Source organism: Protopterus annectens, chromosome 12.part0 (assembly GCF_019279795.1).
Source record: "Protopterus annectens isolate FY-2018-M chromosome 12.part0, PAN1.0, whole genome shotgun sequence".
NCBI lineage: Eukaryota > Metazoa > Chordata > Ceratodontiformes > Protopteridae > Protopterus > Protopterus annectens.
This window is the reverse complement of record NC_056746.1, coordinates 574,371,083-574,392,927: the sequence shown is the minus strand read 5'-3', so window position 1 is coordinate 574,392,927 and position 21,845 is coordinate 574,371,083. Positions and strand designations below refer to the sequence as shown.

Sequence of the window (21,845 nt, the reverse complement as noted above, 5' to 3'; positions counted from 1 at the left end):
GTGCTGTGCACCTGCAGGACTCTTGCTCCATCTGCCATGCCTTCAGTCCAAGAGTCCTGCAGGAGCGCAAAAATAAATTGATCCTGAGAGGTATGCTTAAACCCCAAGATTCACCGCGAAGACTCAGCCCGTGAAATCTTCCAGGACACCTAAACCATCGGCTCCCACTTCGGAGCCGTCATTGGGTGAAACCATACAATCCATCTCGGCTCTGGCTGGAACCGATGTCCCTCCCTCCCAGTCGGCTCCAACACGGTCTTCGGAGCTGGCTGAGAGTCGAAAGAGATCCAGGTCTCCTTCTTTGGAGTCGATACGTTTGGCTCCGAAGTCACCCCTGCTCCAATTGGAGCGTAGTCATCGATCATCCCACTCTTCTCGGTCCTCTAGACTTTCGGACCATGACTTGGAAAGAGTGGTCAGTAGGCTGTTAAAATCGCAGGCCCTAGCCAAAATGTTGTCCAGCCCTCCTCATCAGGAGTCGGCTCCGTCCACAGCTGTAGATATTCCTCTTCTGACTCATCCTATGAGCACGGAGCCGGAGTTCGTTGGGGTTCGAGTCATGGAACCGTTGGCATCGATACCCTCTCTTTCGGTCCTGTCGTTGGCTCCGATCCCTTCCATGATACCTTCCCTGAAGGGATCTGGGCGCCAAGACTCCCTCATTGGCTCTGAGGGGGCGAGTGGCATCGGACCCTTGTCCGACCCCACTCTCCCTCTTGGTGCTTCGGCTCAGGTGAGCTCTGCTCCCACATCGGCCTCGGAGCTGTCCACCTCGGTGCGGGGTGGGCTTCTGGTTTCTTCAGAGCCTGAGCCTTCTCTGCATCCGGGCAGAGACACCTTTGAGGTGATGTGGAGTGTACTGTTCCCTGAGTCAGTCCCATGATCGACCCCATCAGCTCCTCCCCCTAGGGTGCCTACATCAGCCTCTGCCCCTCTTCCAGACCCCAAGCGTGGGGATCCAGCGCTCCAGGACACCCCTTTGGGTGTATCTTCCTCTTCCGAGGCCTCCCCTGATCATTCAGAGGAGTCACCTCGCAAGAAGAAATGCAGGAGGAAGCATGTTGACTCCCCCGAGTCTGTCACATCGGATACCGACTTAGAGGAGTTGGAAGATCCCCCTCTGAAGATGTCTCCTTCTCAGACATCCTTGAGATGCTTAGGCAGAGGGGAAACTGGACTACCCTAAGCCCTTCCAAGGATGAGTCGGTATTCCTGGACGCGTTTGGATCCCGACCTTCCACCTCCTGGGTGTCTCCGCCTTTCGACCCACTGATGTCTGTGGTGGCTCAGAAGGCATGGACGGCTCCAGACACAGTGGAACCAACCCCTAGAAGACCTGCCAAGTTCATTACTGCCCCGCAGGACAAACAGTTCTTGACAAAGGGTGTCCCCGTTGATGCCATGGTGGTAGCAACGGCCACAAAGAAGGAGTTGGCTAAAACTTCTTCATCTGTCCATCCCCCTAACAAGGAGTCCAGGATGATGAACAGATATGGGAAGTGGATGTTCTCTTCAGCGACCTTTTCCATGTGGTCCCTGAATTACCTGTGCCACTTTACCCGTCTTCAGAGGGATCTCCTGAAAGAGCTTGGAGATACCCTCCAAGATCCATCAGCTAAGGGGGCCCAGGCTAAGGCAGCCTCCCAGCTGGCGACTCTTAATTCAGTGGAAACTCCTCCATGAGGCTCATTTCATATGCAGCCGATGGTGCGAGTAGAGCCGCTGGCACAGGTGTGGCCCTAAGGAGGCACGCTTGGATGCAGCTATGTAACTTTGCGGAACCTTTCAGAGCGTCTTTCACCAACACCCCTTTTGATGGTTCCACTCTCTTTGGATCTCAGGTGAAAGATACCCTTACCAGGTGTGAGCAGGAAGGCAAGACTCTCTGCCATAGGAGTCCATTTTTCCACTCCTTCCAGACCATATCCTAAGGGTCAGAAGAGTGGAAAGATGTGGTTCCAGAAATCCCAAGGAGCCTTGCTGGACACACGTGATGAGTTTCCCTCCAGGGGCAGAGGGAACAATAACAGACACTGCCCTCATGGCAGAGGTGGTCCACAAAACCAGGGCAGCAGAGAATCTTTCTCTGACAAGCCCTTCCAGCATCCCTGAAGGGTTGCCCGGCTGCTCACCTCTGGAGGCAGTCGGGGCAAGATTTTTGCTGTACCCAAGAGCCTGGCAAGACATAACACAAGACAAATGGGTACAGTCCGTCATATCCGGAGGCTACAGAATTCCCTTCGTTCACACCCCCTTAAGGTCAAACAAGTCCCTTCCAGATGTTCCACATCAATCTAAGGGACCAAGCAGTGCAAGAAGTCTCAAAACTGCTAAGAAAAAGGGCCATCCAGCAAGTCCCAGCAGACCAACAAGGATCCGGAATTTACTCAGGGTTCTTTTTGGTACCAAAAAAGACAGGGGACTGGAGACCCATTTTGGATCTCAGTAGACTAAACAAGTCTGTACAAAGAACGAAGTTCCGGATGGTCACGCTTCAGTCCATTTTACCCTCTCTGGGTCAGGACAATTGGATGTGCTCCATAGATCTTCAGGATGCGTACTACCACATCAAAATGGACAGACGCTCCCGAAGATTCCTTCGCTTCTGGCTGGGAGCCAGCCATTACCAGTTCAGAGCTCTGCCCTTTGGTCTCACCACAGCCCCCAGGGTGTTTACCAAATGTATGGCAGTAGTTACCGCTCACCTGAGACGGCAAGGATTCCAGGTGTTTCCATATCTTGACGACTGGCTCCTCACTGCTACCACCAGACATCACCTTCTGCGAGCCAGAGACTGCACCATCGACACTTGCTCCAGGTTAGGTATCACAATAAATTTTGAAAAGTCTGCATTCTCGCCCTGTCAATCTATCACCTTTATAGGTGCAAATTTAAATACCAAAGACATGTTAGCGAGCCTCCCACTAGACAGGGTGTTAGTGATTCGTCAGCATGTCAAGGTTTTATTAGCATGCAAAAGGATTCAAGCCAGGTTTGTCCTTCAAACGCTAGGTCTCATGGCAGCAGCGATTGTACTTGTCCCTCTAGCTCGGTTTCACATGAGGATTCTCCAGTGGCTACTTTTCACCCAGTGGTCCTTCCAGCAACTTCCCATGTCTTACATGATTATGATCACTCAGGCATGCAAGAAGCATCTTGCGTGGTGGATGGTCTCCACATCAGTGCTTCATGGCAGACCATTTGTTCTCCCCCCTCCAGTGGCTACAGTGACCACGGACGCCTCCCTGATCGGGTGGGGGGGGCATTATCAGGGCAGAACAGTCCAAGGCACCTGGCAACCTCACGAGTATCATCTGCACATAAATGTCTTGGAGATGAGGGCTGTGCTCTTAGCGTTGCAGGCTCTTCAGGACTCTCTTCCTACCGGGACCATTGCAGTTCAAACAGACAATATGTCCATAGTGTGGTACATCAACAAGCAGGGCGGAACCAGGTCCTACCCCCTATGTCGAGAAGTACTCAGACTCTGGCAGTTGGCGATCTCTTCCCAATGGTTTCTGATTGCAATGCACATCCCTGGGAGGTCCAACGTCATAGCAGACAGACTGAGCAGAGCAATTCTCATGGCTCACGAGTGGTCTCTGAACCAGGTAGTTGCGGACCAAATCTTCTGCAAATGGGGCCAACCTTGTTGTGACCTTTTTGCAACTCCCTTCAACAGCAAGTGCAGCAATTTCTTCTCTCTCCTTCCACTTCCCGGGCATTCCCCCAGAGACACTCTAGTCCACGATTGGCCCCAGGGACTTCTTTATGCATTCCCTCCTTTACCCCTCATACCGAAGCTAATTCAGAAGGCTACCGTTTTGGGTTGCAAAATGATCCTCATTGCCCCTTACTGGCCTCGACAAATATGGTTTCCGTTCCTGCATCGCTGTCTTCTCGAACAGCCTTGGACTCTGGACCTAGTTCCAGACCTCCTGATTCATCAATTGGCTGCACCAATCCCTATGCTCTCTCCAGCTCACAGCTTGGTTGCTCCACTTCCAACCTTAGCCAGGCTTCCAGATATCTCCCCCTCTGTGCGCAAAATCCTTTTGTCATCACACAAGTCTATGACCAGAAAAACTTACACTAGTAAGTGGAAACGTTTTTCTTCTGGGGCAGAGGCAAAAAGTATAGACCCCTTTTCAGCCCTCATGCACTCCATTTTGGAATTTCTCGCGGAGCTCTTCCATGCGGGGTCCGCTTCCACTACAATTAGAGTTCGGTTAGCGGCAATTTCAAATTTTCACATTGGTCTGTCAGAAAACAATATCATGTCCCATAAGCTGTGTAAAGCTTTTCTTAAGGGAATCACTCTGCTCAGGCCCCCAGTGAGAGATCCTCCACCACCGTGGGATCTAAATTTGATTTTAGCTTCACTAATTTTGCCCCCTTTCAAACCTGCAGCTTTTGTTCACTGAAGTTCTTATCTTGGAAAACCCTTTTTCTGGTAGCTATTACTTCAGCCAGAAGAGTTTCGGAACTACAGGCTCTTTCTATCTGTCCCCCATACCTCGTGTTCCACAATGACAGGGTTGCTCTTAGGACTAATCCGTCCTTCCTTCCTAAGGTCTCTTCAGAGAGTAACTTGAATCAGTCCATAGACCTTCCTGTGTTTTTCCCTAACCACTACAACAGGGCGGAGTATAAGTTGCACCAGTTAGATGTTCACAGGCAACTACGCTTTTATTTACATAGAACCAAAGACATTAGAAAATCAGATCAACTGTTCCTGTCTTATGCAGTAGGTAAACAAGGTCTTCCGGTCTCCAAGGTAACCTTATCCAGGTGGTTGTCTTCTATCATCACATTCATATATCAACTCAGGAATAAAGAATTACCAGTCAAACCAAAAGGTCACTCCACCAGAGCTTTAGCCACTTCGGTGGCTTTTCAGGCTAGGTTGCCCATGGAATCTATTTGTGCTGCAGCTACATGGGCTAACCCACATACTTTCATTTTGCATTACAAGTTGGTTTGGTTTCCAGGAGCAGAGCTGATTTTGGTTCCACTGTTCTGAAGAGTCTTTTCCGATGAGCCACCCAGGATTTTAGGTGCTAGGGACGCTGTCCCAACCAGCAAGACTGAAGGCGAGATAGACAACTTAACATAAAGAAGTTATGTACCTACCATAACGTTCCATGTTAGTTGTCTTCTTCTCGCCTTCTTTCTTGCGTCCCACCCTCCATCCCCCTTATCCTAGTGGACCGAGAAGAGTTCCTCTTGTTTTTGCACTGGCTGAGTCTTCTCTGGCTATTTCCTTCTGCTTAGTAGTCTCCCCAGTAGGATTTATGCATTCTAAGATAGGATTCCTTTATTATTATGTCTGCAGTTAGACTTACCAAACGAGATCTGGGTATCTAGTGCCAGGCATCATGAGATATAGGGGGGCCTCGAGCCAGTAAGCAGCTCTCGAGCTTTTGAAGATGGCCGAGTCAGAGCCGAGGATTGGCTCCAAACCCAACCAGCAAGAAAGAAGGCGAGAAGAAGACAACTAACATGGAACGTTATGGTAGGTACATAACTTCTTTATTTAGTTTTTCTGGTATATCTTTAAAATCTGGCAAGTGTTTATTTATTGCATTGCTCTCTTGCTTAGGTTTCTTAGCTATACTTCTTAGTTCATTCTGAAGTATGCTACCTTACCCCCCCCCTCAAACCTTTCTGAATGTATTATTATAAAACTGCCTGTTGTTGCCTTCATGCTTACCCTAGAATCTCTGCTTTTCTCTTTTCCTAGTTGAACTCTACATTTTACCTACAAAACAGAGTCTACAGGACTGCAATTGGTCACCATAACAAAATCAGTTTCTCTCAGCATTTAAGCAGAGTAGGTTGCACACAAAAAGCATTTGTTAAGCTTTCACTTACAGTGCTGTGTAATTAAGTAGGTCACCATTTTGGTCAGCCATAGGGCTCTTTTTTTCTACTTGAGTGTTTGCCTCCTTCCCCTGTAACTTAAGTAAACTGATTCTTACATTAAGAGCTGTAATACTTACCTTATAGCTTTAGGACACCTTAGGAAACCTTGCAAACTGCAGTAGCCCCGCTACATTCAACCTTGCTACGCTCGGCCTCTCTTCGCTCCCCTCCTGCCCCCAGTAACTCTAAATTTAAAGTACTATAGCCACTCCCCCACCCACTTTCTAGATCCTATCTGCTTTCATCTGGAATAATTCCGTCCACCCCCATTCTTCTACCTACATTTTAATAGCACCTATTAGTTTTCATCTAGCATTCTCCCATCCCCCTTCCAATACCTTTACCTCACCACTCTATCTTCTGGTGTTGCATCACCAGGTAAAACAGTTCCTTAGCTCACTAGGTGAATCACAAATAATGATATACTCCTCTTTACTACCCCTCTTGTTTGCACCATACCTCCTTACCTTGTATGAAAACCAGTTTCTCTCTGGATTTCAGGTCCCGAAAGGCCATACTAACACCCCATCTGTAAATCCTCCCACCTTCAACCATACTTACATTACCAGGTCCTATCCAACATCTTGTTCAGTCTATCAACATCTCAACCCCAGGCACATTAGCTCTAGATCCAAACACTACCACAAACTAATAAACAAATTCCTGAAGTTCATCACCAAGTATAGACTTAACCTAATACTTGGTGGTGATATTCGCCCCAACCCTGGCCCACCCACTTCAGATACCCATACCCCCGCTACTTACAATCTAAGCTACAAACCTACAATTAATAGGCCAACTAACTCTCTCCTAGCCTGTCATCTCAATATTAGAAGCATTAATAACAAGGTACATGAATTGCATGCACTTCTGGATGTCCACTCCCCTGAGATTCTCTGTTTATCTGAAACCTGGTTAAAACCTAACACTACAAACAATGAAGTGTTACCACCTGGATTGTGCTTCCAGGAAGGGGGTGGGGTAGCTGTACTCTATAAATCTGAGTTGAATGTCACCATAGATGTAATACAACCACCTCAGATTAATAACTCAGAGATTCTTGCCACCAAATGCAACTTAATAAAAATAAATGCATTAATATCATCTGTATGTACATTCCCCCAGGTAAAAATATATCTACACTTGAAGATATCCTGCACTGGCTATCATGTCACTACCCCCAAGAAACCCTACTACTTGGAGACTTTAACATAGACTGGGGCACCTGTTCCTCAGAATCCCCAACCACCCATATTAACCTGCATGCATTTACACAAAGCATATCCACCCCTACCAGGATAGGTAAACCCAACCAAAAAGAAAGCATACTTCACTGGGTACTCATAGTCATCCCCAACTGTACACCTCTGATACCCTCCCTGATGGCCTAAGCGATCACCTTCTCACATATGTAATTAAGCACAAAGCCATTAATTCCCAACAACCCTTACTCAGAAAGGTTAGAAACAATAAAAACTTTGACCCTGCCAAATTCCAACAAGAACTAAACTCATGTAATTGGTCTATTCTAAAACACCTCCCCTTAGAGAAAGCAGTAGCATACTTTAACAACAAATTCTTTGAGATCCTTGATTTGCATGCACCTGTTCGTTCAAAGAGAACAAAGGTAAAAACTGCGCCATGGCTTTCTAAAGAGTCTAAACTCAAATTACCCTTAGAAACAAAGCATGGGCTTTATGGAATTCTTCTAAAGACCCCCAAGATCACATTAAATACAGGCAATCCAGGAACGAAACTAAAAAATCCATTTTACAAGACAAAAAAACAATACTACTGTAATTTACAGACAGTAAATCAAAATAACCCTCAGAAGTTTTGAGCAGGTTTAAATAATCTACTACATCCTGGACAAACTTCAACCCCAATCCCTGCTGCTACTATTGATAAAACCACTGAAGATGTTTCTGACAGTTTTAACCGATTCTTTACTGAGACAATTCAAGCCCTAGCTAGCCAACTATCTCCTAGCTCCCGTGGTCCTGAAAGTACCACCCCTAGAAACCTACTCGCATTCAGCTTCCAACCAGTCGCCACTTCACTCATCTGTACCTTGATCAAAAAATTAAAACCCACTACACTTTCTGCTGATCAACTCCCTGCCGAGTACCTACAAAAATCAGCTGATGCTATTGCTTACCCCATCTCAATACTAATCAATCGAACCATAGTAGAAGCTAAAATTCCCACCATCTAGAAAATATCCTATGTAATCCCACTTCACAAATGAGGCAGCTCTACTGAATTCTCCAATTATAGGCCAATAACTTTACTCTCTCTACTTGCAAAGATTATGGAAAAAGGTATTCATAGACAACTCATGCACCACCTAATCCAGAATCACCTTATGGCAGACACTCAGCATGGCTTCCCTCCTCATCACAGCACTACTTCAGCCCTCCTAGCCTTTACCAACACCATAAACCATAATTGCAACAATAATTATATATCCTCAGCCCTCTTGTTGGATCTTTCCAAGGCATTCGATATGGTTGATCACCAACTTTTAATCCACACCCTGCAAACATTCTGTCTAGATACTAGAGCCCTTCAGTGGTTTCAATCCTACCTGAATGGTTGACAGCAGGCTGTCCTTTGGCAGAACAAACTCTCTAATCTTCTACCTAACACCCTTGGGGTACCACAAGGCTCTATATTAGGGCCCTTGCTGTTCTCCATCTTCATTAACGACCTTTATACTTTCATCCCAAAAGCCAGCTGTATCCAATATGCTGATGACTCTACTCTGATTTGCTCGGCCACATCTCCAATAGAGTTATGGTCAGCTACCCAGACCACCTTTAGTACAATAGAAAACTGGTTTTCTGAACGTCGTCTGATCGTATAGCCCAAAAAAACTAAAATGCTGTTATTTTCACCAACACGTAGGTCTACCGCTTTCACCTTTACCATAAATTCAAATGATGGCACAATAATCTCCCCTGACCCCTCTACAAAACTATTAGGTGTCATCATAGATAATAATCTAAAATTCGATCTACACGTTAACAAACTATCAAAACCATTAATAAAAAACTAGGGTCACTTTACAGAATAAAAGCCTTCCTAACCCCTCCAGCTAAAATTGCCATAGCTCACTCTCACCTTCTTTCAATCCTTCTGTATGCATCCCCTCTACTCTTGAATTTAAACAAGATGTCCTTAACAAACTCTCAATTTGCTACAACCACATTGCCAGGTTTGCCACTGGGCTGCCTTTTAGGACACATCATTGCATCAATCTAAATCAGCTTGGGTGGCTTGAACTACCCAGCCTAATCCAGTATAACCAACTGATTATGGCCTATAAAATCCTCTATAATCCGGACAATACTCCTGCACTTAAAAATATTATCACCCCCTATAACAATCCTAGACCGCTTTGATCCTCTAACAAACTACTAATTTAGACTAGCAAAATTAATAACACAGCCAGTGACTCTCTCCTTGCAAACTCTGTAAGTAGACCTTGGAACTCTCTTCCAGCTATTACCTTACTTTCTACCTTAGGTCAATTTAAAACTAGACTCAAACAACATTTGGCACTTAACTGGCTATGTCAATGTATCAAGCCTGGCTAACTGTCTCTAGAATGTGTAAAAATCTGTTAACCAGTTTACTGTGTAATTTAATTTAATCCTGATTTACGCTCGGGATTAACTCTAACCTGTGGAACTTGTTTAACTTGCTTACTTATGTAATCACTGTAAATAGTCTGTTTGTAATATGTAATGTTGGTATTATGTAATGCTGTATCTGCTTACCCTTGGAGCTTTTCTCCCTGGGCCTCTGCTGAAAATGGACATGTATCCAGTCGGACTATCCCGGTCAACAAATGTAAAAATAAAAATAAAATAAATAGTATATTCCTTTTTTCAGTAGTTTTCTAATAGTGATGCTTTCTGCTTAGTTGTTTTTTAGTTTTCTGAATCCTACGCTTCCATGGTGGCATTCTACTTGGTCCCTTCTTTTCATTTGTAATTCTGTGTTTTATGTTAGCTTTTTATTACTGGTTCAGCTACACAGTAGTATATTCTGTGCATATCTGTTACAGGAAATGAATCTTGCTAAATAGTTCAAATTATTATTTTTTCTGTTTATCACTTCTAACACTTTGAGTTTCCGTTTACTATTACTAATAAAATGTGATATAAGATATAGAATCTAATAAATGCTGCCATTGTAGTTTCTGAACAGTTTTATACTTCTTTAGCAGCATTTATAGTTCTAAAGAGATTAACATCTCTCCACTAGGAGTTTATAACTTGATTTGTCAAAGAGATGAGGACAATGTGAACGTTAGCGCACAATCTTGCAGATCATATACGAGACTGTTAATTCTCTTTCAGATCCTGTTTTATTGTCTTTAAAACATGCATAGGTGTACACAGACTTGTAAAGAAACAGGAACTATATTGAGAAAGTGATGTCATCTACTCAGTGTGTGCTTCATGGTGACAGTGTAACAAGGTTCTTATATTTTTCATAAACAGACACTTCCTGCATGGCAGCTACAATGGAGTAGTGGTGCTTTCTGCAGGATACTAATATATTTACTAGGATTATTCAGGAATCTGTGTCTGAGCCTGATAGATACCAGTGTATTAAATGAATACATCAAGATGATATTTTTCATCCACATTATCAAAGTGCTTCCACCATTTTACATGATAGAGTTGATACTTTACATGAAGAATGTTATTTCATGGTTGCTTATTTTTCTTGCACCATTAAATTCATTGTCATGGTTTAATTTCTGTTTTGTTTTAAGATTTGGATAATTGCTGACAAAGTTCAGGGTAGTCATAGTTTGAGCTGTGGAACGGTGTGTCATCGAACTGGGGTAAATCCACTGGAACCCAAAGGGCACTCTTGGGATTATGGAATCGGAGTAAGTATTCAGAACTACATAATATTGTTTGAATTTGAAATGCATATTTTGATTGGAATAAGAAGGCTTGACTTGTTATTTGCATGATTCCTACTTAAGAACTTAGCATGCCTGATTGTAAAGTTTATGAATCCTTTTTAGTACTGTGTCTCATCCTTTTTCCTGTACAACCTCTGCAGTTATTTGTCTTGGTTTATGTATTAGTTCCTTGCTTCTTCATAGTGTCTAATCAGACCTGGTTCTTGAGTAGGACAAGGCTGCAGGAACAGACCATCATGTTGGCATGGTAGGGTTGTACTTGGTCTTCTGCAGGCATCTAAGGAAGAATGAGATTCTGTCACAAAAAGATCACAAAATGGAATGTGCTAGTCTTTTTTTTCAACAAACATCTTTATTAAATTTTCTTACATGACATAGGCAATCTTACATTTATACAAATGAAAAACAAACATGACACCACTTTAGTTGCAAACAGTATACATCACAGACAGTATTGAAACAACTGTAGTTACAAACATTATACATCACTTATAATCTATCCAGTCATTGTCAGTTAAGCATTATAAGGCTCATTCAAATCCTGCCTCTTAAATCTTGTTCCTGCTCTGCATATATTGATCCCACAATTCTCATTTTTCCTATGTAGCTTGCTCCCTCCATTTTCTAAAGATCCCATTTCCAGTTGTTTTATCTCTGTTACTAAAGCCCGGGCTTGTTCTAAATTAGTATTTAACAGCATCACCTGCACTGATCCTTTTGACTTAGCCAGCCTGTTTGCAGATAGGTTCAGCACAAACTTCACCCCCCCGTCCCCCCCAAAGACCCTTTCGACATCCCTGATACTTGTCCTGCACCTCACATCTCCATAGATCAAGTGTTAAAGGCCATATCCAAGGCAAAGAACACAGCTTCCATGGTACCTAGTAGTGTCCCAGGCTGTATTCTGCACCATTTCCAGCAAGAACTGGCTTTGCCACTGAGCACCCTATTCAACCACAGTGTAAGTACAGGCTTCATCCCAGCAGAGCAGAGAACTGCCATTGTCATTCCCTTGCACAAAGGTGGTGCCTTTACTGTCCCCGGAAACTATCACCCCATTGGCTTGACAAGTCTGATCTGTAAAGCCATTGAGTGTATTATTATGGATCTCATTAACAAGGACATAGGCAGTCTCGAAACACTTGACCCCACCCAGTTCAGATTCATCAAGGGCAGATCTTGCCTGTTGAACCTGGTTGACTTCTTTGAGACTGTCACCAAAGCCCTGAATGAAGGAAAGTCATACCTTGACTTGGCCAAGGCCTTTGACACAATTCCCAACCTGGGCATCATTGAAAAGCTAACTCAACTTGGCATAAATCCCTATCTCATCAGGTGGGTGGCCAACTGCCTTACAGATAGGACCCTCAAGGTAAAAATAAGTGCCTCCACCTGTGATAGCAAACCTGTCACTAGTGGAATTTCTCAGGGATCTGTCCTGGGAGCCCTACTGTTTGGCATCTATTTCTTGGAGGTCCAGGCAAAGACAAAAGTCCTGTGGCTGACCAAGTTTGCAGACGACTGTACGTTGGGTGTTGTCCTTGACTCCCCAAACCATACTACAGGATGGTCTCGCAACAACTAATGACTGGTGCCAAAGTCATGACCTCAAGCTAAACGCAAAAAAATGTATCATCATACCATTTGGCAAAAGCACAGCCCCTACTGATTATCACATCAACAGCAACCCACTAAACACACAACCTGTGGTAAGAGACATGGGTACTCAGGTTGATAACAATCTCACATTCGACCATCATGTAGCGGCAGTGGTCAGAAAAGCCTTTTACTTGGCTCATCTCATAAGTAAAGGGGTTACATCCAGAAAAATGGAGGTTATTACCTCTTTATACTCCTCCCTCATTTGACCAATAATTGAGTATAAAGCCCCGTTTGGTATGTACCTCTCCAAACATCTGCACCAACTGGAAAGGCCACAGAAATATCCCACAAAGAGAATCCATGGCCTCCAACACCTGACCTATGCAGAAAGGCTTAAATCACCATCACTCTACTCGGTATCATATAGGTTGCTCAGAGGTGATCTGTGTCTTGCTTACAAGGCAGTCTCAAACCCTGCCTGCTAGAGATGCGCCATATCCGTAAGTCTAACTGCCCGCGCATTACCCACTCAAAAAGTCTGAATCTAATACGCAGTATCAACAAAACCTGCTGGAGAGACAAGTTTGTCTCCCAGAGGCTGCCCTGTCTCTGGAACAGACTACCCATACACATCAAACAGAGTACCTCACTGACCCTCTTCAAGCGCAACCTTGATGAGTGGATGGGAAACGACAAGTTTGTCCCAGGGGTTCCACCTGTGTCCCTCATTGACAAGGGCGACAGGGTCTGACTAAGGTTTTTTGGGGGGGATATACTCTTGGCTAGGCTTGTAAGGGCCCCAAGGTCATTAGCTTAGTAACCTCCTATAATCCTATGTAAAAAATATATATATATTTTGTTACTCAGTGAGCATAACAGAGGGAAGAAGTAGTTGAGGCCATAAATTATTTGATATACAGCTAGACTGGCTGCTGCTTATGTACACTTAACCCACAATTTTAATTGCCTCTACTCTTTCAGTCACCTCCCTGGGTTCTGTTCCTCCATATTAAAACTGGCCTTAGTAAAACCTCCAGCTCTTCTTGACTTGGAGTCAAAGAGTAGATGGTCAGGGCCCTTATCATGGCATCTGCAGTGAGCTTTTATAGCCACTGCAATTATGACTGTACTGACATCATGGCTGGGGCAACAGGCTTAAACATGCATGCAGAGGATAGTGTGGTTTGGCCTGGCCTCTTTAATGATAAGCTTGGGAAAGTTATCATGGGAAATGTAAAAATGTAACCATTGTATCATTTGAATATTCTTAGAATGCTCATTAAAAAACAGACAAAAAAAAAACAGAATGTGTGTGTTGGCCACATGTGGTAGAAGTGAAACTTCTGTATTCAGTGACTGCAAGCGATACCAGATGTTCATCGTGTTTCACTGTTGCAGTCATTACAGTTGGGTTATCCTACTGGCAGGCTACCCGCAGTCGGCCTGAATTCCAAAGTCTAGGTCTGGCGTCGGTTGCTGTCATCTCCTCCCTGACGTCAGTGCGCCAGGGGTATAAAAGATGCAGCCGACACCATTTTCTTCAGTCTTTCTTGCCGTGCGGTGCCCAAAGCAAAAGCAGTTCGCAAGTGCCGGTCGGCCGACTCCTGAGATTTTCGTGTTCGAATTTCAGATCCGAAGTCTTCATTAAAAGCCAAGTACCCTATTGGGTAAACTTTTTTCTTGCTCCAGACCGATGTCAGAAAAAGTTAATAATTGTATTTCTTGTGGGAAGCAAATACCTCATAAGGACTTCCATTCTTACTGTATTCCTTGCCTAGGCCCTGATCACGACGTTGCTAATTGTCGGTTTTGTGCTAGATTTAACCAATGCACTATTAAGCATCAGTACGATTTTGCATTTCACTATTTTGGCAGAAGATTTAATTACAAGATGTCGTTGGATAGCCATCCGACTACCGCAATTCAAAAGAAACGCAAAGAAAAAGAAAAGGACAGGCATCCACGTTCCAAAACTGACGACGAGGCTTCTTCTAAGCCAGTCGCCGGTTCTCAGTGAGGTGCATTCACAGCCCCTGACACCCACTACTTTAGAGCCGCAGGCCGCTTCTGACTCCCACGTGGAGCCGACTAGGCCGTTGCAAACTCAAAGTATTAAAACCACGGAAACTATTCCCTCAGATGGGTCCGGAGCCGCTGAGCAGGCATTGGCTTCTGTGGGTGTTTTCAGGACTACACGGTTATATGTTAAAACAACTTCAGCTTCAAAGGCAAAGACTAAAGCATCTCTAAAGACAAAGAAACAAGTACAACAGCCCCTTGGACAGGCCTCCATGCCTAAAAAACAGATGCTTAAAATGGCCGAAGACCTAATTACTTTGATCAGGGGTTCCCATCCCCCTCCTGATAAGAGGCCTAGGCAAGAGACAGAATATGACTCTTCAGATCAGGTTTCCATTTTTTCTGATTCCTCTTCTGATCAGGAATACTCTCTTCCTCCCTATGAGGAATCTGATGCTGAAGAATCTATCCCTTCAGCCTCTCCTCCTGAGGATTATTCTTTTGGGGAAACTCTGCATACCATGAGGGAGCATTTCCACTGGGAGAGCCAAGATTATTCAGAATCTAAGAAAAGGCTCAGAGACTTCCTTTTACTACCTCAGCACAGGCCCCTTGCTATTTCACCTGTGCTAGACATTGTAGATTATGTATTTTCAGAGTCCAGTTTGACTCCTGACTCTTTACCTCCAGCTCCTGTTAAGCCAGACAGATACTACAGGGTTCCTGAATCACATACATTTCTTTTTAAGAACCCTGCTGCTGACCCAGAAACTATCTCTCAAGGTCCCAAAGGGGTCAAGGCTTCCACTGCAAAAAACCCTACCCCCCCTGACAGGGATTCTAGGGCACTGGACAGATGGGGAAAAAAGATTTACACTTCTGCTACCTTGGCTATAAGGGCTTTAAATTGTCAGTTTCATATGCTTAAATATCAGCAATATATCATGTCACTGCTTAAACAGAAAATGTTGATAAATTCTGAATGTGCAGAAAACAAAGAAATGCAGGATTTATTGCATGCAGCTGAACAAGTGGGAAAGCATACTTTACAATGTGGTTTTGATTCTATGGAGGCCTCCTGCAGGGCCGCTGTTACGGGTTCTGTCATTCGGAAGCATGCTTGGTTAAAGGAACAGAATCTGCCTGATCATGTTAAAGCAAAATTATTAGATGCTCCATTACAGCATGATACCTTGTTTGGTGTTAAAGCAGAAGAGGTGTTGAAGAAAATGGAGGACAAAGCTAAATCTATGCAAACAGTCAAGGATTTCTTACAGGTACAGCCTCCAAGATTTAGCAGACACTGGCCTACAAAGAACTGGTCCTTTCCAGTGTCAGACAGGCCACAAAGAGGCAGATACAGGCACCCTAGAGGCAGATCCCAGCCCCAAGGCTCATACAGGTGTAAACAATGGGGTGCTTCTACCTCCAAAAGCGGAGAAGACAAATCACAGCCATACAGGAAACAGTCCCAATGACTTCCCCCTGCCTGCGCCAAGCTCTTACCTTCTGGCAGCACCTTTAGGGGGAAAACTAGCACTTTTTTCTCAAAATTGGCACGTAATAACCCAGGACAAATGGGTCTTGGATATAGTGTCACAAGGCTACAGGTTTCACTTTCACACCCTGCCAAGGGCAAACGGTTTGAAAGACCTGCCAAAAAATCAATGGGCAGAGGCACAAAAGCAAGTGTCATCCCTCATGGACATGAGGGCCATTCAGCAAGTACCACAGCAAGAGCAGGGACAAGGATTTTACTCGACTGTTCTTGGTGCCCAGAAAGGACAAAGCCTGGAGACCAATACTGGACCTATCTATTCTAAACACATACCTGGATATTCCAAGATTCAAAATGTTGACTCTGCAGCAGCTTCTGCCCATGTTGGGCAAGAAGGCTTGGCTTGTGACTTTAGACCTAAAAGAGGCATACCTGCATGTCCCAATCAGACAGTCATGCAGAAGATACCTCAGATTCATAGCTGGCTCAATGCACTACCAATTCTCTGCACTGCCCTTTGGCTTATCTGTTGCGCCCAGGGTCTTCACAAAATGCCTGGCTCCAGTAATTGCATTTTGCAGACAAAGAGGAATACAAATATATCCTTACTTGGACGTCTGCCTTATTCAGGCAGAGAACAAGGACATTCTACTACAGCATCTGGCATTTGTAAAAAGATTACTAACATGCCTAGGGTACACAGTAAACGAAAAGAAATCAAAACTAGTACCCTCTCAAGAGATAATATTCCTGGGTGCAAGCTTAAATACAACTGCCCAGATGGCTTATCTCATGCCAGACAAAGGCAACTGACTACTTATTTCAAAATGTTGGCAACAAAGACCCAGTTATCTGCAAGAAAAATTCTGCAGGCTTTGGGCGTCATGGCATCCTGCATTCTGCTAATTCCATATGAAAGACTGCATATGAGGAAACTTCAATGGTATCTAAAAAGTGTTTGGACTCAACATTGCCACAGCCTGGAAACAATAATTACCCTGATTCCCTGCCTGCAACAGGAGTTTCGATGTTGGGCAAAGGCCTGTTACCACAACAAGGGACAGCCATTCGCTTTACCCACAGCCAGGCAGATATTAACAACAGATGCATCAGATTATGCCTGAGGGACCCACATGGCAGGAAGATGTATTCAGGGCACATGGTCCGCAAGCCAAATGCATCTACATATCAACCAAAAAGAGATGCTAGCTGTTCAGAATGTCCTGACAACCTTCAAGGATCTATTTCATCCGGGACAACTACTGATAAAGACAGACAATACTACAGTCATGTGGTACATAAAGAAGCAGTGAGGCACTCATTTCTACCCCCTATGCAGACTAGCCATGAATTTGTGGGACACAGCATTGACTTACCAAGTACATCTGCAGGCACAATTCCTGCCAGGAAAGGTAAATACTCTGGCAAACGAACTAAGCAGAAACCTCATGGATCCCCACGAGTGGAAATTGGATCCGCAAGTCTTCAGCATGTTAACAAGGAATTGGGGATGCCCGGACATAGATCTATTTGCCTCCCCCCACAACTGCCAACTGAAGAGATTCTGCACAAGGACTTATCACAAGCAAGTATGGAAAGTGGATGCTCTATCTTTCAGCTGGAAACCCTTAACAGTCTATGCCTTTCCTCCACTGCCTCTCCTCCCCAAGGTACTCCTAAAAGTCAGACAAGAGAAGCCAAAAATGATACTGATTGCCCTACACTGGCCTCGCCAGCAGTGGTACCCAATCCTAAGGAACTTGTCTCAATACCCAGCCTGGACATTACCTCAACTTCCTCACTTACTGTCCCAACACAACAATCAGATCCTGCACAGACAACTCAAGACCTTAAATCTGGCAGCATGGCGGATAATGTAGTCATTCAAAACACACCTCTCTCCAAAGCGGTGATGGATGCTATTTTGGAGGCCAGGAGGCCTAGTACCAGAAAATCCTATGCTGAAAAATGGAAGATATTCTGTGCTTGGAACCAGGCACAAGGTATTGACACGACTGTACCAAATATTCCTCAGATTTTACAATATTTAACTGAGATGCTGGACAAAGGCCTATCCTTTTCATCAATTAAGATTCATGCCTCTGCCATTTCAGCTCATTACAATACAGAGCCACCTATTTTTTCTCATCCTTTATTAAGGCAGTACCTCAGAGGAGCCAAAAACTTAAGGCCTCCAAGGAGATCACCAATTCCTGCATGGGACCTCAATTATGTCTTGGAAAAACTCACCCTGTCTCCTTTTGAGCCAACCTCTTCAGCTGATATAACATTTTTATTATGGAAAACAGCTCTGCTTCTAGCAATAACCTCTGCAAGATGAGTCTCAGAGCTACAGGTACTCATGGCTGTGGAACCTTTTATCATTTTCCATCCAGATAGGGTTTCTCTGAGGACAAACCCAACATTTATGCCTAAGGTAGTGTCCAGTGTGGCCCTTAACCAAACTATTCATTTGCCTACTTTTTACCCAAATCCACAGAATAAGGGTGAGAAACTTCTGCATTCTTTGGACATACGCAGGCAGCTGTGTTTCTACTTGGACAGAACCAAAGCTTTCAGAAAGACTGAGCAATTACTAGTGGCACATGCTGCAGGATCTCAAGGAAAGGCTATCTCAAAGCAGACTATTTCAAAGTGGATAGGCCACTGCATTCATTTCTGCTATTCACAACATGGCAAATCAGTGTCTAAGGGCACTAGGCCACATTCAACCATAGCAGCAGCCACTTCAGCAGCCTTCCTCAGAGGAGTACCAACCAAAGACATTTTAGAGGCTGCAACCTAGAGTTCAGTGCACACTTTTACAAAGCACTATCACTTACCACTCTACTCTAAATCCAGGGCAGGCTTTGCCACTGCAGTTTTGCAGGGCCTCATAACCACTCCTAATCCTATTTAGCTCCAGCCTCCCAACCTTAGCTTTGGGATTCAACCCAATTGTAATGACTGCAACAGTGAAACACGATGAACATAGTACAGTTGTGTACTTACCATAAATGTAGATGTTCGAGTGTATTCACTTTTGCAGTTCAGGTTACCCTCCCACCATCCCCCTTATCTTTGCTGGAACTTATCTGTACTTCTCTATTCTATACAACTTTTGTGGTGTGTTTGCTTGTAGATGAAGGAAAAGTTTACCTTGGTGCATGCATGCTTTATTGACATATTTTTAGCCTTCCCTTTTGGGGGCACCTGACATCTGGGGCAAGAAAAACTGAAGAAAATGGCGTCGGCTGCAACTTTTATACCCCTGGCGCACTGACATCAGGGAGGAGGTGACATCAACTGACGCCAGACCTAGACTTTGGAATTCAGGCCGACTGCGGGTAGCCTGCCAGCATGATAACCCAATTGGAATGACTGCAACAGTGAATACACTCGAACATCTACATTTATGGTAAGTACACAACTGTACTATACTCGTGCCCTTTTTCCACTAGTGAGCACATTTGAACACCTATGCCAGGTGATATAATAGGTTCATAGGAAGGTACTAGGCTATCTGCCCGAGGGAATTTATAAGCCTAGCCAGAGTGTGTCGGCTTTCGCTGCACCATTGATTAATTAACTGAGCCTCTGTCAAGTAGAGCCAATGCAGTGATCCCAGGGGGTGTATTTTCTGTTACCCATCCACTCGTCAAGGTTTGTCTTGAAGAGTGTTATTGAGGGGCTCTGCCTAATGTAGTTAGGAATTTTGTTCCAAAGCATGGGGAGTCTCTGTGACAAGAATATATCCCTCCAGCGTGTTCTGTTTATTGTTGTGGCGAGGTTTAGCTCGCTAGAGCGCTTGGCTCGCAGTGACTTGGATTTCTTTAGGTGGAGCATGTCCATCAATTCTGAGTTGGACATGGCTTTGTAAGTCAGGCAGAGATCACCTCTGAGTAAGCGATATGCCACTGAGTACAGCCGGAGTTTTTTCATTCGGGCTGCATAGGACATATGTTTGAGGCCAGTAATCCTCTTGGTGAGGTACTTTTGTGGTCTTTCCAGCTGTTGGAAGTGTCTTGTGAGATACATCCCAAATGGGGCATTGTACTCTATGATGGGTCTGATGAGTGATGAGTAGAGGGCCACCATAACCTCTTTATTTCTAGATGTGAACCCTTTAGTAATTAGATGGGCCACATAGAAGGATTTCCTAACTACTTTGGCAATATGATTGTCAAATGAAAGATTACTATCTACCTGGGTCCCCAGATCTCTTATTACCTCTTCTGTATTAAGGGGACTGCCACCTATGTGGTAATTTGTGGGTGTTTTGTTTTTTCCAGCGGGATGACTTTGCATTTTTTGGCATTTAGCTTGAGGCCATGACTTTAACACCAGGTGTCCATCTCAGTAAGGCCTTTTTGGAGGATGTCCATGTCAGCCGGAGAGTCAATTATGGCTCCCAGTTTGCAGTCATCAGCGAACTTGGTTAGCCATAGTCTTCCTGTGTTTGCCTGTACTTCTGAGAAGTATATGCTGAACAGTAGGGGTCCCAGGACCGAGCCTTGCGGGACACCACTTGTGACTGGTTTAGAGTCAGACTTGGAGCCTGCTATTCTGTGAGTTCTGTCTGTAAGCCAGTTGGCAATCCATCTTGTGACGTGGGGTTTATGTTCAGGCTGGTGAGTTTTTCTATAATACCTGAGTGAGGAATGGTGTCGAACACCTTGGCGAGGTCAAGGTAGGCTGTGTGAACCACCTTTCCCTCATCTATGGCCTTGGTGACTGTCTCAAAGAAGTCAACCAGGTTTAGTAGGCATGATCTGCCCTTAAAGCTGAACTGGGTCAGGTCAAGCGTTTGGAGGTTCCCAATGTCTTTGTTAATGAGTTCCATGATGATGCGCTCCATAGCCTTGCAGACCAAGCTAGTCAGGCTTATGAGGCGATAGTTACCAGGGTCAGTTGTGGACCCTCCTTTGTGGTGTGGAATAACCGTTGCTGTGAGCCATTCTATGGGCATGTAGCCTTTGGAGAGGCTGTGGTTGAACAGCATGTTTAGGTGGGGGGTTAGTTCATGCAAGACACATCCTGGGACACCATCTGGCCCCACTGACACTGTGTTTTTGGCTTTTGAAAGGGCTGTTTTCACCTGTGCATTTGTGATTTCCGGGACACCACACTAATGCCAGCTATTGGGCACATTCATCTCATAGCTTTACAGATTCAACATTCAGAAACATGCTTCTATTCAAAGATGGTACTGCAATTTTTAAACATTTTGTCTGGCACAAATTTTGTATAGTAAATGTTATGTAATGCAGAATGTGTGTGTGTCTATGTCTGTGCGTGCGCACTTCTAAGTATATAGCTATCATTTTAAGTCTGTTATTCTTGATTTTTATTTGATTTTAGTTGTGTACCATAGAGTAGTAGTAGCTGGGTTACCTTCCATCGCTGACTTATGGTCCGGCTACAGTTGGCCGCTGAACAACTGTCCTCAGAAACTTGCTTCTATTCAAAGATACTACTGCAATTTTTAAAATTTTTTCTGACACATATTTTATGTACTTAATGTTATATAATGCAGAGTGTGTGTGTGTGTCTGTGTGTGCACGTGTTCGCGTGTGTGCATGCGTGCGCGTGTGTGTGTTTGTATACGTGCACTTCTAAGTATATAGCTAGCATCTTAAGACTTAAGTCTGTTAATCTTGATTTTTATTTGATTTCTGTTGTACAATGCAGAGTAATAGTAGCTGGGTTACCTTCCCTTGCCGACTCATGGTTCAGCAACAGTCGGGCGCCGAGCAGCACCACTGACCGCTGAAGCGTCATTTCCGTTTCACTTTTCATTTCACTATGAATTTCTGTTTCACTTTTCATTTCACTATGAACTCACACTACCAT

General features: G+C 44.4%; 1 protein-coding gene across 1 annotated transcript in view; it reads left to right on the top strand.

The window, feature by feature from the left end:
* The window catches only part of TECPR1 (tectonin beta-propeller repeat containing 1), a gene marked incomplete in the record, with an annotated part of 1,181,271 nt that overhangs the window by 1,136,421 nt on the left and 23,005 nt on the right, over positions 1 to 21,845 (top strand). Inside the window, 1 exon segment of the mRNA XM_044089712.1 lies at positions 10,715 to 10,834. Within this exon segment, the coding sequence (XP_043945647.1) occupies positions 10,715 to 10,834 (120 nt within the window).